We start from the raw sequence: 17751 nt of genomic DNA, 5'->3' as shown, positions 1-17751 counted from the left end.
GTCATGGATTTATGTGGCTACAAGCCCTTGGCAGGAAATAGACCCCTGCTATCAAAAAGCAGGGGAGTTCCAGAAACATCCACCTCTGCCTCTCTCTGTGCCCAGGAACAGGGAAGCAACAGGGTCACCCTGCCCCAGACCTCTGTCCCCAGGGCCTGCCACCTCCACTCCATCATCACGCCTCCTGCTTCTCCTAATGAGGCTCGGATTAGAGCGGCTCTCCAGGGCTGAGCTGCCTGGAACAACAGCAGGACAGTTAGAGGGTTCCCATGCAGATCATTCACACACACCCCACAGGCCCTCATACACACGCACACACACACACCATGGACCCTCACACACACGTGCGTGCGCGCGCACACACACACACCATAGACACACACACACACACCATGGACCCTCACACACACGTGCGTGCGCACACACACACACACACACACACACACACCATAGACACACACACACACCATGGACCCTCCCTGAAATCCATGGTAATCAGACAGCGTGTCCGGTGTGTTTGTGAAGCCGAGTAGAAGGGCAAGTTGAAGGTCTAGAACTCGAAGCCTGAATCAGAAGCGGCTCAGCCGGGGGCCTGCGGAGCAGGGAACTGGCGCATGCGCGGAGGGACCAGAAGCGGCCAGCCGAGAGCGGGAGCAGGGCTTGCAGGGGGCACAGGCACCGACCAGAGAGCAGAAGCGCTGGCGGTGCGGCCCAGGGGAGCGGGGGCCGACTGCAGGGGAGATGAAGGAGCAGTCACACCGCTTTCTTCTCAGGGAACAAGCGGTGCGGCCTGCTGACTGGAGTGGGCCGGGGAATCTGAACGCAGAGCCTCGGCTGTGGAGAAGGTTGAGGGCCGCCCACCGCATGCGCCGCCCGCTTCCTGGGCACCTTCCGGGCTCCAGGACTCTCTCCACCTGCAGAGCCCTCTGTGTCTCTCCTCGTGCCAGGGGCTGCCGGGGGATCAGGAACAGATTTTGCTCTGGAGACAAGGTTCCTGGGCTGGGAAAGACCCCTCCATTCCAGCTGGTGCCCAGGAACACTGCAAGCCAGGCTCTGCCCCTTGGGCCAGGCTATTAGCTCTGCCCCTTCAGGCATTGTGCCAGGGCCATCTGTTCTGAGGGCACAGAGACGCGTGGCCTCAGGACTTACAGGGTAAGGCAAAGAAGGCAGCTGCTGCTGAGTCAGCAGTATCAGTCGTATCCGACTCTCTGCAACCCCATAGCTGGCAACCCACCAGGCTCCTCTGTCCCTGGGATTCTCCAGGCAAGAACACTGGAGTGGGTTGCCATTTCCTTCTCCAAAAGAAGGCAGGGGTCATATGAATTAAGGATTTAGGCCCTGACTCTGGCTCTGTGTGATCTTGGGCAAGTCACCTCTCTTTGCTGGGCCTCTGATTCTCCACCTGTACTATAAAAGATTTGGATTAAATGATCCTAATGATTAATTAATGATCCTGAGACCCATGCAGCTGGGATTCAGTACATGATTAGCAGGAGGAAGCAGAGACGAGGCGCATTATGTAAGAACCTGGGCAAACTGTGTACACAGGCTGGCAGAATCAGGAGGAGGGTGTCTGAGCTCCTTCCCACCACCTTCAGCAGGGGCTTGCCTAAGGCACCAGGGAAAGAAGAGTCTCTCCCGAGAAATGAGTCTTTGGTAAGGACCCCGGAGTGGGGAGGTTCTCCTCAGACACCTGAGGGCCCCACACGATGCTTTCTGGTGTTTATGATCAGGAAATGCTTTTCTAGGGCCCAGCCTTGTAGGTCCAGAGAGTTTCCTATATCTTCCTCTCCATCATTGTCTGAGAGCTTGAAGCTGGTTTTCAAATTCTACTGTATCCCCTGTCCATCTCCTCTTTGAATCTCTCTCCCTGTGGTGATTTTGGTGCACTGATAGTCCCATATCAGAGGTTCATGTGGCAGGAAGTGGTGCTAGTCAGAGTACCTCAGCTGAACCTCTTTAAATATTTGAATTTCATCTCTGAAACCAAAGCCGCCTCACTCGGGCTGGAGAAGACAGCGGGAAAGGTGAGCTCCATCCCTCCACAAAGCCCCACGGCTGCCTTCTCTTCTTGGAGAGCTCAGAATCTGAGGGGTGGGTGTCCCCTGTAGGGGTGGTAGCCACTTGCCCCCTCAAAGAGAGTGTGCCAGAAAAAGAGACAGATGGCAGACAGAGAGAGGAAAGGATGAGGTGGGAGGTGGGAGGCGTCCGTGTGGGGCTGGGAGGGGAGGGCTGGGGGGAGGGAGAGAGAGAGTCTTTCCAACCAAGCTGAGGAGTGACGTGAGGGACCCGCTGAGGAAAGAGGAGAAGAAACGGCTGGACGGCAGGAAAGAGAGAAGTCATTGGCTTGACTCGCTCCCCGCCCTCCCCAGGCAACCTTCTACCCAGGCCCCTCAGAGGGTCAAAACTTCTCCGTCAGAGTTCCTGCCTGTCTAGAAGTTGTGAGGCTCCATTTGGAACCCAAAGTCCACAGGGTAAGGTTACAGGCTTTGAGATATTAGGCATATTGGTGCGCAAATGAGGGCGAGTGCGGCGGAGGGGAGCACTGGGCTCAGCGGGGTGGGGTGTTGGCTTTGAGGTTGGAGGGAGGCAGTAACTCTAGTCAGGGCTTTCTTCTTCAAGATTTTTTTGATTATATAATTTGGTTTGGAGTAAGGTATGGGAGGTAAGTTGGAGAGACAGCTCTTGCTGCAGATGGGGGCTTACTCCCTTGCCCAGCTAAAATTAAGAAAGAGGGAAAGTGCTCGTTTTAGCAGCATATATATATATGCTACACACACACGCACACATTTATCTGTGTAATTATGGCTGATTCTAGTTGTATGGCAGAAACCAACACAACATTGTAAAGCAATTATCATCTGATTAAAAAATAAAAAACAAAATAAAATTGGGATGATACAGAAGATTAGCATGGTCCCTGCACAAGGATAACATGCAAATTCATAAATCATTCCATATTTTTTATAACTGAATCACTTTACTACACAGCAAAGATTGGCCCAACACTGTAAATCAACTATACTTCAATTTTAAAAATTGAAGGAAAGAAAGAGTCTCCTAGACTCGTGCAGCTGGCTTTGGGGAAAGGTGTGTTATCAGAAATACACCAGGTACTTCATACCCACACGACACACATTCCCTGACCCATCTGTGCATATGTGGATGAACATGCATGAACATTTGAACTCATCTGTACAGAGATACCTACAGAACTTTCTGGGTGTGTACAACCATACACAAAGAGTTCTTTTGTTTCTGTAATCTTTTGTTTCTAAAAAACTGCATTCATAAATATATTTTAAAGCTAACATTCTTTTCTGTAATCAGTTCTAACTGGAATCAATTTTTAAGCTTATGTTCCCTAAATGGATTAGGCATTCCTGGAACTAGGCTTGCCCTACTTATTTCTGTGCCCCCAGAGACAAATCCAGGGCCTGGGACTATTAAGATAGCTCATAAATGTTTGTCAGGCAAAGGCTCGAATGAATGAATGATCCTCTTAAAAACCACAGGTTTCCTTAATGGTGAAGTTTCTCTAAATCTCGTGTAGTGGCTAATTGTTGTACTCTGAGTGGGTGACTGTATAAGAGAGCACATCTGTGTATGCCTAGTTAGTAGGGAGTTATGTAGACCAGGGGACACACATGAGTGTGTGTGTTGAGATGAGTAAATGAGATTTTGCCAGGTGCCTGCACATTCCTGCACACGTGAATGAATATCAGTGTGTGGCCGAGACTAAAGCAGGGGCTGACAGGAGACATCCCCTGAGATGTAGCCCCAGCCTGGAGGGAGCCTGCACTTGCAATGAAGACCCTAAGTGTGTGACGAACGGCTTAAGGGTCTGCAAGCATGGGGGTGGGAAGTGGGATGAGTTTGTGAGCTGCTCCCCCAGGACAGGACACCTTAGTGATTTGGCTCCCTTCTCATTCCATTCCTCACCTGCCAGGACCCCCATGAAGCTCCTGGCCTTACTGAGCCTTCTGATCCTGATGCTGCAGGAAGCAGGGACAGCATCTCTCTCAAAGGAGGAGAGGGAAGAAGACCAGCCGTACGGAGAAGGCGATTCTTATGCCGTTCTGCATCTGGGGGACTATGTCCTGAGCCTGGACAACTATGATGAGATCATTGATCCAAGCAACTATGACGAGCTCACAGACTACGGGGACCAGCTCCCCCAGGTGAGGGCCAGGCAGCAGACTCGCTGCATTCTCTGAAAGAAACTGGGAACCAGAGGCCTGGTCCCTCTCTACCTCGTAATCAGCTGTCTCAAGCCGCCATCTTTCCTTGCAAAGTGGAAATTGTTGTTCCTCCACAGGAAACTGTCACTTACATAATGCTAAGAAAGAAGACACAAAACTTCACATTTGTAGCAAAAATTGTGAGCCTTCCCTTGGAAGTCATACATCCCTCCCTCCCTCTGTCTTCAAATGAGACTATAAAGTCTATCTCACTGGAACATCAGCAGTGTCCTCACATTCTCCTAGAAAAAAGGAGTGCTTGTATAAGTGACTGTATAAGAGAGCACATCTGTGTATGCCTAGTTAGTAGGGAGTTATGTAGACAAGGGGACACGCATGAGTGTGTATGTTGAGATGAGTAAATGAGATTTTGCCAGGTGCCTGCACATTCCTGCACACGTGAATGAATATCCTGTCCTAGACTGCCTTCCATTCCGAGGTCCATTCCTCAGCCCTGCCTGCCTTTGCAGGGGCTGACATGAAGATTGCACTCATTTGCTGTGTGAGCTGATCCCACAGGCAAGGGAAGGTCCCGGGTCAGGCGGTCTGGAGATAGGTCCCAGCTCTCCCACCAGCTTGGCCGCCTGCTGGCCCCCTGAGCTCAGGCCCTCCCTGTCTGGACCTCTGTTTCTGCCTCCATAGCATGATGAGAGACCAGACGCTCAGAAAGTCCTTGCTTGTCACACTTTCTGCCCGTCCCGCCCCCTTCTCCACGGGGACTCTCTGTAAGCTTGGAATTGGTTGCTGAAGTTCCCAGACTACAAAGTGAAATTCCTCTCAGGCAAAGACTGACTGACTGTGTGCTGTGTCTCCAGGTTAAAGGGACCGGCCTGGCTTCTCTCACCAGGACACGTTTTACTCAGAGCACAGAGGTTGCAAGGACACTCCCTTCAAACCCCATGATGGCCAGGCCTCCGACACTAGGCCTGCTGGCTGCCCCGACCAAACATGGTGAGTTCACAGGCACAATCTCAGTAGCCACAGGTCACCGATTGGGTAGCCACGACTGAGCACCAGGGGTGCCAAAGAGGAGTGTCGTCAGGGGTGGAGAGCAGAGGGTCAGGGAGGGAAGGGGGAACAGCCGTGGGGTGGAACGTGGGAAACGGGGAGAGGCTGACTGTTCCTGATGCTTCTGCCTGAATGCACAACCTGGATGGAAGGCAAAGAAAGCAAGAACTCCCCTGTGCCTAGCAAAGCCACCTACCTTAATTAATGGCATCGCTGGGGGAGCAGGTTGAGTGGTAATTAGATTAAAGACAATTAAAAACCTGTACAGAAGAATAAATAACTTTGTGGCTGTCATTTGGCATGGGGGCAAATGAAGAATTTATTTTGCTTTTCAGCTTGTATTCCCTCCCTAGCATCTTCTCCCCGACTCCCTGAGGCCCTCCTAGAGACTCAGATGCTGGCATATCCATCAGTAGGGGGTTGGCACTCTGCTGGGGTTCAGAACTGAGGCACAGGAGGATGCAGTTAATTCCGGAATTGCTTGTTCTCAGTTCCTATTCTTCTCTTGAGATGTTTGCCTTGAGTGGGTACAGGGTAATGAGGCATCATTAGAAAAAACACTTCAGGCAGGAATCTATGACCTCCCAGGCTTAAAGGGCCTCAGCTGGACCTGCCATCCAAGGCCTGGGGATAAGTACACTGTCTATCATGGCTGGTGAGGAAAAGCTGTCTCTTAATCTTGAGTCCATGTCACTACCAACAGAGTTCCTCTTTGAGCTAGACTAGCAGTGATCTTTAGTAACCTCTGTCCTTTCTAAGAGCAAGAGATAGAAACTTTCTGCAGTGTTCAATAAAACCTTCCTAACTCGTTAAAGCCAGTCTGAGCTCAGTGGCCTGGCCTAAGTCTCATGACCACTGGTCATAGGCTGAGAAGAGGGGAGGGATGTTTCCCAACAGAAAACTGAGATGCTGATATCATAAGAAGGGGAGATGAATCCTAGGCAGTCAGTGTCCACTCCACCTTGACTCTATTACGCTTTTTGGAACCACCTAGAATCTAATTCCTCGCCCACAAGGCAGGTGTCAGAGTCAGCAGCCATTGGCCATTGCGCTGGCTTTGTATCATCTGCAGTGCAATTTTGAGGGCCAGAGAGAAGCCCCATGGAAAGGAGACTAATACACCCACCTCTGTGGTTGCATCTAAATGTCCTAGAAATACCCACATAGGCCCAGAAAAATCTACACAGGACCCGGGTCTGATGGAGGCACTAAGGGCTTGGATTGTAATGGTAATAACTGAGGGAGGCTCTGCTTCTCTCAGTCAAGGGCTGAGTGCCAGACCTAAGCACTTCCAGGGGCACTGTGACAGTCGGTCTGGGTGGCAACCCGAGAAGACACAGGTGACCTCGGCTCAGACACTCCCTGGCCAGGTCTCAAGGGGGTGTGGGGGTGGGGGTGGCGTGTCTCCCATTGGTCCCAGAGGCTGAGGGAGTCTCACAGGGGTGTGTGTGGGGGGAGGGGGTCTCCCATTGGTCCCAGAGGCTGAGGGAGTCTCACAGGGGTTGGGGGGGCTCCCATTGGTCCCAGAGGCTGAGGGAGTCTCACAGGGGTTGGGGGGGGCTCCCATTGGTCCCAGAGGCTGAGGGAGTCTCACAGGGGTGTGGGGGGGCTCCCATTGATCCCAGAGGCTGAGGGAGTCTCACAGGGGTTGGGGGGGGGTCTCCCATTGATCCCAGAGGCTGAGGGAGTCTCACAGGGGTTGGGGGGGGCTCCCATTGGTCCCAGAGGCTGAGGGAGTCTCACGGGTGTGTGTGGGGAATCTCCCTTTGTTCTATCCTCCACCTGGACCAGGCCTGCCAACCTGTCTGATCTGCGTGTGCCTCGGTTCCTCTGTGTACTGTGATGACACAGACCTGGAGAACATCCCTCCTCTTCCCCAGACGACTGCCTACTTATACGCTCGGTTCAACCGCATCAGCCATATTCGGGCTGGAGACTTCAAAGGGCTGAGTATGTAACATCCTGGCAAAGAAAAGAGTGGGTGGGCAGAGGGAACCCCTCGGTTGTTTCCCTTGCCACTCAGCCACACTGAACAGTCATTAGAGTGCCCCACCTGTGTCGGCCCTTCCCTGTGGCTTTCAGTCTCACCAGCTTGGAAATTAGTCTAATTCCTGGCCTTGAAGGTTTTTCTATGGCAGAAGTGACCTGTTCTTGCTTTTGCTCCACAAAGCTATGGGAAGCTGGGGAAGCAAAGCTATGAGCAAGCTTATGTTTTCAGGCTGTCCTAGCAGCTGTAGCTCTCTGCCCTCCTGGCCTCTGGACAAAACCAGGCTAAAGCTGGTCTCTAACCCAGATTCTACCGCTAATTGCTGACAGGCTTCCCAGGCCTCAGAGTTCTTTTGGATTCTTTTGTTAGTTTGTGTAAACTAACAGGTAGAAGTAGGATGGAGCCAGGAATTCCTGCACCTGTTGGGTCTTACCCTTGGAAGATTTCTTCCAAGCCAATCCACACAGGACAGACACTCCAGGGGAAGGTATCATGGAATCTGAGAACTTTGCCAGGTTTATCAAGGTCTTCCTTCTGGTTTGACCCTGGTGCAAGTGGAGCCCTGGCTTGCCTCCCCTGTGCTGAGACAGGAGAAGGGTGTGGGCAGCTCCAGCAGGAGCAAGGGGAGATGGTGTGTCCCTGTGTTCTGCTCTGCACCTCTTAGCAAAACTGAAGAGGATTGATCTCTCTGGCAATTCCATCTCCTCCATCGATGACAAGGCCCTCCGCCTACTGCCTGCTCTGCGGGATCTGATCCTCCCTGAGAACAAGCTCACAGCACTGCCTGCGCTGCCCACCAGTATCGAGGTCCTGGATGTCCGCATGAATCGGCTCCAGAGCTCAGGGATACAGCCTGAAGCCTTCAGGGTGAGCCAAGGCCTTGCATCCCCGTCTACTGCATGCCACCCGTGCCCACAACCACACAGACACGCACCTGGCCCTCATGGAATATCTCTGTCCGAATCCTGCTCTGGGGCATGAAAGTCAAATGTCATTTTCTTTTTTTTTTTTTAATCTTTTGCTTTGATTTGCATTTATTTTTTGTGGCGTTTATTCCCAGGCCATCAGTTTTTGTTTCTTCGGTTTCTTCTGAAAGGATATCTTTTTCTTCTGTGCAAACGTCCTCTTCTGGTTTAGGAACAGTCTGTTCTTTTTCAGTAAGGGTCATCTCAGCGTGGCAGGGGGAGCTCATTTCTGGGTTGATCCAAGTCCCGAGCTGCATCTTCGGGGCTTTGTTCCCATGAGATGCTGAGTGACCAGGGATCTAAGCCTTTCAGTCCAGCGTTACTCTCTGCATTTCTGAGCATATGCAGTAAAAATTCAGCACTTTTTGGGCCGCCAACCCTGCATCCAGCCCCACCCCTTGGCCTGGGCACACCTACCAGTTCTACCATTGTAACAATGGAATGGTGGCCCATATTGCTTCTGTGAAGTGACATCTTTCAGGTAACTTGGTAGCCTTTCAGATATGCATACCCTTAGTGACCTGGGCAGTTTCACGAAAGTTCTTCAAGTGAACAAGAGGATTTAAACCTCTCGATTTGCATGATTTTGTGGGGTCTCCTGGGTCAGGTGGATAGAGAGCTGTTTTTAGAGCTCACCTCAGGCCACTTACCAGAAAGGCCAAGCCCCGTTTTCTTCACCTCAGCCGCCAGCAGCCCCCCTCTCCCTGTCGGGGAGCCTGGCCTCTTGGGTTCTCCCGTGCACCTCCCTGTGCCCCGGTGTTCTCCACACACTCGCGTTCTGCTCCCCAAACACTTGGACGAACAGGGACTTGACCTGGAATAGTGCTGATTCCTGCTCTCACTCTGCATATCTTTTTGTTTTCAGAACCCACCACTAACTGACCAACCATGGTCCTTCTAGGAGCAATTTCTCAAGAGAGACAATCTGGTTGGTCCCTGGCTAGCCAGTTTCAACAGGAAGGGCTAAACGCATGGCACGGATACGGCCCCCTGGGCTGCCCATTCAGCAGTCCAGGGAGCCCTGGGGGCAGTCCCAGTGGGGGAACGGAGAGAGCTGTGAGTGAGGCTGACACCCCAGCTGTCACACTCACATGCACAACTTTCTCCATCGTGTCTGTGACTCTCCTCACGCTGGTCCGAGTATCTCCCAGCCGTGCTCTCCATATTTGGTCCAGATTTAGCATCTGGAGATTGTTTTTCTCTTCTGGAGACTTTTCACTTGGGAAAGTCCCTTCTGATAGCAGGGGTGTTGAAGCTGGGCCAGAATGTCCTGCTGGCCTGCTTCCCAGCCGTCCCTGCCCCTTGCTGGCTCCTTCCAGAGTCCCCCTGACACTGCTGAGCCACTTCATGGCGCTCAGCTACAGCAGCTGTTCCTTCTGCATCCAGTGGGAGATGAGCCGTCCCTGAAGCACCCAGCTCAGGACCCGGCACCTGCCTGAGGCCCAGGAGACGGGCCCAGGAGTGAAGGAATGGGGTCACCTCAGCACCCCTCACTCCCAGGGCCCCACAGAGCCCACCAGCCCCCCGCCTCCTTTGCCTCCTCCCCAGGCACTGGAGAAGCTGCAGTTCCTCTACCTGGCCGATAACCTGCTGGATGCCATCCCCCGGTCCCTGCCCCTGAGCCTGCGCTCGCTGCACCTGCAGGTGAGCGGCTGCTCCGGGAACAAGGGTGTTGGACGGCACAGAAGGTGGAGGTCAGATTGCAGGGAGCCCCCTTCAGCAGTGGTGGGTCTCCGTCACTGAGAGCTCGGAGACCAGAGTTGGTGCCTCTCACTCAGACCACTGTCTACAGCCTCTGTCTCATTCCTTCCCCTTCCTGCCTTTTAAAACACTTCTCCTCCACGTTCTTATCCCACCTCACGCAGTGCTCACCCCTGCTCACCTCCCCCTCTCCCTCCCCCCTTCTCCGTCCTCAGTGGGTCCCCGGGCTCCTTCCCTGGATGTGGCCCCAGCCACATCCTCGGTGTCCCACCATCTGGGCCTCGGTGTCTCCAGTTGCAAAGGGGAGGAGGTGGGCTGGTAGGGAGAGGCCTGAGCCCGCCTCCGTGCTGCCTGAGGGCAGACTCACCAGGCAGAGAAGCATCACAGCTGTGTTCTCTCCAGAATAACATGATAGAGACCATGCAGAGCGACGTCTTCTGCGACGCCGAGGAGCACAGACACACCAGGAGGCAGCTGGAAGACGTCCGCCTGGACGGCAATCCCATCAACCTGAGCCTCTTCCCCAGCGCGTACTTCTGCCTGCCTCGGCTCCCCACCGGCCGCTTTGTCTAAGTCTGCCCGCCTCCTAAACAGCGACCTTTCATCCAGGGGATAGTCAGCCTCAAGATCCAGTGGCAAAAATCCACTGCTCCCCCTCCCTCAACACACACGCACACACACATGCACACACATGCGCATGCACATGCATGCAGACATATACACATATACACATGCACGCATGCATGCACGCACACACGCGCACACACACACACACTGAAATGTCCTCCAGGAGCCAGATTTACATCTCTCCATCCTCTTTCCTTAACACCTTATGGCTCCTGGATCAAAGAATAGAGATGTCTGCAGCAAAGCTCTTTCCCATATTCCACATTCTTCCTACCCACACAGAAGGCCAAAAGAATCATGTAAGAGGCAGAGGAGGAACAGAAAGAGAAGAGGAAGGGGAATAAGCAGTCATGTGCTGGAACCAGTTCTTACTACTAGGCTTGCAAGAACTGATTATTAAATTTTCCAGAATTTTTCAAGCCAGTTGTTAAATGCAGTCATTATTAAAAACTAAATCATATAAGCTCACAATTAAATATTTTATGTTGAAAACAAATGCAATAAATACTCAAACTCACCACTTCCCAATTATTTTATTATGTTATACTATTAACCATGTTCTTGAACTTATTTATGTCTGTGGTATCTGTAGTGGAAATACTATATAATGACATGCTTTTAGTGACATCACACTGGTAGTTTGAAATTGGCCATGGTGGGAGTATTTATACCACAGAATTAGTAAATACTACGTATTAGGATTTTATTAGAGAGAGAGCCTGTTCTTAAGCCTTTGCCAGCAACACTGAGGACGAAAACAGCTGTTTAAACTAGCCTCCCCCTAAATCCAGGTCACCCCACTGGGGGTAGGGTGGGGTTTCTGGGGCTTTTGAAAGTTCCTTGCTTTTCCTATGCCGAAGCTGGCTGTTAGACATGGAGGGAGCCTTTCCTAAGGATGGGGAACAGACATGAGTCTTCATCTGGAGGCCCTTCTTGCAATGCTTACCTATTCCTGGCTCTTCCTGGCCACACTCTCTTCCGTGCTTAACCACCAGATGGCAGCCTTGTACAAAGATAAATAAATAAATACAGCAATTACTCATCTGCAGCTTTCCTGGATTCAGGGCGGGGCCCACTGTGCTGGGAGAATGGGAAGAAGGGCAACTATGACCTGACCAACTTACTCCTTGAATTATAATGGTAGGAGAGATGTCATCTTTCTCCTTATAAAGACTTTGTGGACAAGGGGGTGGTAATAGATGAATGCTTGGCATCAGGTATTCATTGGAGCATAGAAGAGGGATATGTGTGCTCAGTTGCTCAGTCGTGGCCGACTCTGCAACTCCATGGACTGTAGCCCTCCAGGCTCCTCTGTCCATGGGATTCTCCAGGCAAGAATACTGGAGCGGGTTGCCATTTCCTTCTCCAGGGGATCTTCCCGACACAGGGATCAAACCCACATCTCTTGCATCTCCTGCATTGACAGGTGGATTCTTAACCACTGAGCCACCTGGTGAGGCAGGCAGCTCATGTATTCATTCAAGCAAGGGTTTTATTGAGCACCTACCTGCTATGTGCAGATGATATGCAGCAGACATATTCCTTTTCTTCATGGAACTTAGAGTTGAGTGTGGAAGACGTGTTGAACAGATAATCACACAAGTAACCACACTATTCAACTCATGATAAATACTGTAAAAGGAATATACAAAATGCTATGAGAACTTACAGAAGGGGGACACGGGTTAAGGGTCCAAGAGACCTTGAAGAATCAATGTCTAAGCTGAAAGCTGAAGGACTGGGAGCCAGTCAAGCAACCACTCAGTGCCCCCAGGTGATCCTCACATCTGGATGAACGGGTGTGTCCTGTGGTCCACGTGGGAGGGGACCCATCTGTCTGCCTCCTCCGCCTCTGTCTAGCACTTCTGCAAGCACTGTGGATGCTCAGGCCAGTGCTGTAAGCAGACCAGTCAGGGACTATTGTTCACATTCTTCAGATGAAGACTTTGAGAACTAGAGAAGACTCCACACACAAGCTGCAAACCGAGAGTGGGTGGGAAGGGACCCGGTTGAGTTGCTGCTGTCTGCCCTCTCTCCCTGGGGATCCAAGGATTCCAGGACCCGAGGACCTCTCTCTCTCATCCGCCAGTCACATCCTCTCCCTATCCCACACTATTTGATTATGACAAGGCCTTGGCATGCAGCAGCTAGAAACCACAAGATCCCTGAGTGCAAGAAACCCTGATTTGAAATAATCCAGTAAAAAGAACCAAAGAAATTTTCCAGAAGTGGGGCTCTCAGGTACCAGAAACTGCATCATACCCTCACACCCTGAGGTTAATACGTGCTAAGTAAAGAAAGGCATCTGACCCCTGTTCTCATGTAGCAGAAGTGGACTAAGGATTTCTGGACTCCTGGATTCTGCCAGATGTATATTAGGAGTTTTTATGCACATCAACTCACTTAGCCCCAAGCCGCACTCTAGTTAATAGTGATGTTGATCTCCATACTGTGGATGGCAAAACAAGCTTATGGAAGGGAGGTACCCACATCCACACAGCTAATAAGTGGCAGGGCCAGGATTCAGACCTGGGGCCCTCTAAGCACAGGGACCCGAGTCTTGTTCTTACAGCACACAGCGCAGGCACTGCTGTCAAGGCCAGCCCAGCAGGCAGTTTCCTCCCTGAGGCTCAGCCTGCTGTGCAGGGTAGAATTTCCCCAGGGGCCTGCTGCCTCCGCAGCTGCCTCCTAACTAATCCCCTATTTTTGGCTAGGGAAACCCAAGGAACAGAAAACATGCCCTTGTTGGCCGCCCCCCCTCCCCCACAGAAATTCTAAACAGTGCATCTTTGGGCCCTCCCGTGACCCAGGGAGCAGGGAGGGAGGAGAAATCCCAGCAGCTGTTTCATCTTGACTGAAGGATCTGGGGGCTCTTCTCCAGGACCTAGAGAAGCTAGGCTTGGAGCCTGGCAGGGGAAAGAGAGGGTGTCTTTTTATCCGGACTGAGGGTCTCCTGTCCTGAGGAGTGGAAAGATGATGGGAATGAGCCCCCACTTCAGGAAAGAGAGAGCAGAGAGGAGGGGACTGCAGGAGGTCCAGTCAGTCAGGGAGGCACCTCACTGCTGACGCCGATGGACAGGGCTATGCTGGCTTTAGATCCACCTCTTCCAAGAGCCAGTCTTTCCTAGCCTCCCTTGTGCAGGTCCTCGGTGGCAGGCAGCACCGTGCTCCACCGTGGCACACTTGGCAAGGACCCTTGCTCATGGGAGGCTCCTGGTAGCCCTCCTGCCAGCCCTGAGCAAAGGGGAGCACCCACACCACCGCCCCCCCGCAACACCCCCGTGGCCTTCAGGACGGTTCTAGCTCCAAGCAGGCGCCCTGACCAGTTCTGTGACTGTTGTGGGAAGAGGCAGAGCAAAGAGGGAGCGTTTGCAGTGACCGCCCTGTCGGCTGCCTGTCTTCAATTCCACAGCCAGCCCAGGCCGGGAAGGGATGGGTGGGGAACGGAAGGAGGCAGGCATGCTTGAGGGGCTAGAGCCGGAGAGGGTTTCCTCACCCTGACCTTGCCCTGCAGCTTGTTTTCCCTTAAATTTCCTCCCTGAATAATAATCTCTTATGGTTATGCTGTAAATTGGCACTTTGCAGATCTCTTTGACATATGGGGTTGAATTTATAGTCCCTGTAACTCTGTGCAGATGGTATTATTATCTCTGCTTTACAGATAGAAAATGGAAGCTAAGTGATTTGCTCAAGAGCAAGTTGACTTAACAGATGGGAACACAAGGGGGAGTGAGGGAGACAACCTTCACTTGGGAATTCCTGCAGCAGAAATGGAAATCGCAGCCACACCTACTGGAACCATGGATCAGTATCCCCCTCCCCACTCCCCAAGAGCTCTCTGAAAAGCAAAGAGAGCATTTCCCAGACTGGCAAAGCGCCTGCCACCTGCAGAGCTGCCGGCCTACACACGGATGCTGCACCGGAGGTGATGAGGAGGAGATGGCTTCCGCGGATCTCAGCTCGGAAACCTCCAGGCCTCAAGGGCACGCTGCACCCCACCCAGCAGGTGTGCGGACAGCCCAGCACCCACGTGCTCCTGTGTCCCTGCTTCTAGCCTGAAGGAAGGAGGGCCAGCAGATGTGGGCCGCCCACCCCCCCTGCTGTCTGGCTCTCTCCCTCTCTCCTCCCCCGGCCTGCCCCTCCCAGCTCCACACACTAGACACCAGCTGGTTAGGCCTCTCCCCTCTTTCAAGGTCGTCTCTCTCAGCTGGACCAGCTTCCCATCCCCCGGAGCCACCATCTCACAGACTCCCTCCTGCTGCTGCTGGCAGCTTGAAGAGGGTCTGCATGTGGAGGGGGGCCGCTTCTTTCCCCGCAGCTTCCGTGTCTCCCTGCTCTTCCAAGGGTGATAACGCAGCCGAGCGACCGCATCCTGACTGTCTCACTGCTCAGCCTCCCCAACTCAGACCTGCTTCTCATCTTCAGACCAGCCTGTTCATCCCTCCTGGGCACGGCCACACCTATGACTGGGACATATGTGTGCACACCCTGCAGCACACACATGCAAAGCATGCTACACTGGCTCTCTCTTCCCCTCTGCATCTGGCCCCTTTTCTGCAGCCCCTGCTGCGCCCCACGCCCTGGAACAAACAGTGCTTAGCCTTCTGGCAACGCGGGTCCCGGCCCCATTGCCCAGAACCCTCATCTCTGGTGTGTGTCTAACACACAATTCACACACAGGAGGAAACGCAAAGCGTTCAGTGCTGAAGCCACCTGCAAAGGAGCAATGGTTCTGGGAAGAGCGCTGGGATGAGACTCCAGAGCCCTGAGTCTCACCAGCCCAAGCCCTGACGTGCTATGTGACGTGTGGCAAGTCATGCCAGCACCATGCCCTGTCTGCCTCCTGCTTGGGGCTGCTCAGCCTAATTCTGTGGCTCAAGGCATAAACAAGCCTGGTGGACGAGGTGTCTCTCCCCATCCTCATTATTTTTCTCGTCTAGGAACAAAGACCAAACTCTCCCAGGAACCTGGGACATGGACATCCGTCCTGACCCCTCTTGACATGAGAGACAACTCTTGAGTTGCACATTGAGCATGATCAGTAGCCACCCACCAAAGAATAACTGGCCTAGAATCTCACGGGAAGCGCTCCCCTCCCCCAGGGAGGAAGCTGCATCCCAGGATGGGCTCCTGGAGCCCAGGGCCTGCCAGAGGTGCAGCACATCTCTCGGGGACCCTAGAAACCCCCACAGAGCCACGTCCTGGGAGACAAGCATGTTGGCAGGTTGAACCCTGGGAACAAGCAATGGCAGGTGAGCTTGTGGCCTTGAGCAAAGTGCTGCAGGAAGTGGGGATTGGCATGAGCAGAGAGGTAGGACCCTGGTCATACATAAAAATGCCAGGACAAAGGGATGCCCATAGTCCCCATGCTGGAAACGCTCTGCAAAGTAGGAAGGTATTAAGCAGTTACACAGATGGTTCAAGCTAAAGCACCCTTCAGAAGAGGGTAACAGTGTTGGCTTTAAGGATTCACATCTTCCAGATCATCTGTATAGATGGGTTAAAGTCACCTTGCCCATATGGATTCTGGTAACCCTTTGAACAAATCAGTCTGAAAAATAGGGTCCATTTTAAAGTCAGCAGATCAGGGCATGATCTCTGCAGAGATTATGGGAGGTAGAGAAAGATGGCAATGGCACCCCACTCCAGTACTATTTTGCCTGGAAAATCCCATGGATGGAGGAGCCTGGCAGGCTTCAGTCCACGGGGTCGCTAAGAGTCAGACACAACTGAGCGACTTCACTTTCACTTTTCACTTTCATGCATTGGATAAGGAAATGGCAACCCACTCCAGTGTTCTTGCCTGGAGAATCCCAGGGACGGGGGAGCCTGGTGGGCTGCTGTCTATGGGGTCGCACAGAGTCAGACACAACTGAAGCGACTTAGCAGCAGCAGCAGAGAAAGATGGGGAGAAATCCAATCTTCCAAAGGCTTCGAAATTCCTCAGAGCTCTTTAGTCCAAGCCTCCATGTCTAGGCAGTGCTTTATCTAGTGTACAAGGTGGCTTCCCCTGGTTTTAAGTAAGAGCCAGAGCTCCAGGCTACCCAAAGCTACCCAGCCACCATTTGCAGGACACTGTTGCCTGGCCTTGGCCAGTCCTTAGCATTGCTTGCATGGTTACATTTAATCTCCAAAGTAGCTCAATAAAGTGGGCACTGTCTCAATTTTGTAGAACTCTGAGATGTTAAGTTCCTTGTCTAAGGTCACTCAGCAAGTAAGAGGCAAGTTTGAATGGAAATTCAAACTTGGCCTGGCTGCAAAGCCCTCTGGCCCTCTTGGATTGATGCTGGGTGTCTGACATTCCTGGTAACCTCACACTTCCTACAGGAGCCTTGCTGAGGGAACACACCCGATAAGCACCATGTGGCCAGCTCCATGGCAAGGGGTAGGCAGACTTCTGCAGAAATCTGAACATAAACAGCGTCTTTTCTGCCCCCTCTCTACCCCAGTGGTGGCACCCACACACCTGACTCTCTCCTCCAAGCATTTCCAGACTAGATCTCCCTTCCCACACAACTTCCCTTCCTACCCATTGTCTCTGAGCTCCACTTCTTGGCTCCTGATCTTCTATTCACCAAATTCTTTCCGATTCTTTCACCCTGAATACAATCGGCTCCTTCCCTTGCACTGGTAAACAGAATGACAGCACTGGAGGGCGGTGTGCTCTTGACCGGGTTTCAGCTCCTCAAGGAGCCCTCCTGCCATCAGGTCTCCTAACAGAGATGACTTCCTAGCAAGCTGGCCCAGCCTGGCCATGCCTGCCTCTCTGCCCCTGCCATTCTTGCACACTGCAACTTAGGGGCAAGAAGTACGGCACCAAATGTACTGCCTGTTTTTTTAACTCAGAGCCCAGGAACTGCTCTCAGTTCCTGACTGAAATATCGGAAGAGGAATGGGAAAGTGTTTGTTGCCATCACCGAGAAAGTTCCCACCACCCTACACCCAGGCTGAGATCTGATGGGTGGAAGAATTTTGTTTTCCAAGTAACCTCCATGACAGCTGGCGGAGAAGCAGCAATAAACAAGGCAGAGACACCAACACCCAAAAAGGGAGACACACCCACCTGAGCAGAGCAGGCAGCCACAGCTCCTCCATCACGCTGGGGATGTCAGGCGAGTGTATTTTCGTCGGTTCTATCTCAACAAAAACTTAAAGCAACGGACATTAGAGCCCTTGGCGTGTCATAGCTCTCAGACAGACCGTGTTATAGCTCTCAGGTCTC

At 52.5% G+C, this 17751-nt stretch overlaps 1 protein-coding gene and 1 pseudogene across 1 annotated transcript; both read left to right on the top strand.

Annotated features, from left to right (window-relative positions):
• The first annotated feature begins 2256 nt into the window (after positions 1-2256).
• Positions 2257-11046, top strand: OPTC (opticin). Its single transcript, XM_070469857.1, has 7 exons — positions 2257-2474; positions 3950-4181; positions 5057-5192; positions 7041-7199; positions 7901-8103; positions 9750-9845; positions 10305-11046. The coding sequence occupies exons 2-7, from the start codon at positions 3957-3959 to the stop codon at positions 10473-10475; spliced, it is 990 nt and encodes a 329-aa protein (XP_070325958.1). The 5' UTR covers positions 2257-2474; positions 3950-3956; the 3' UTR covers positions 10476-11046.
• Positions 2874-2965, top strand: LOC139036103 (U6 spliceosomal RNA; annotated as a pseudogene).
• Positions 11047-17751: the final 6705 nt, after the last annotated feature.

The sequence above is a fragment of the Odocoileus virginianus genome, chromosome 7, assembly GCF_023699985.2.
Source record: "Odocoileus virginianus isolate 20LAN1187 ecotype Illinois chromosome 7, Ovbor_1.2, whole genome shotgun sequence".
Lineage (NCBI taxonomy): Eukaryota > Metazoa > Chordata > Mammalia > Artiodactyla > Cervidae > Odocoileus > Odocoileus virginianus.
The sequence above is the reverse complement of the archived record's forward strand: the minus strand, read 5'-3'. Positions and strand labels throughout refer to the sequence as shown.

What these genes read in the sequence shown, in the direction of transcription:
- OPTC (XM_070469857.1), top strand. Translation starts at nt 3,957, where the DNA reads ATGAAGCTCCTGGCCTTACTGAGCCTTCTGATCCTGATGCTGCAGGAA. An exon ending in ACGGGGACCAGCTCCCCCAG is followed by an intron (nt 4,182 to 5,056) that starts GTGAGGGCCAGG and finishes CTGTGTCTCCAG; the next exon opens with GTTAAAGGGACCGGCCTGGC. An exon ending in TGCGCTCGCTGCACCTGCAG is followed by an intron (nt 9,846 to 10,304) that starts GTGAGCGGCTGC and finishes TGTTCTCTCCAG; the next exon opens with AATAACATGATAGAGACCAT.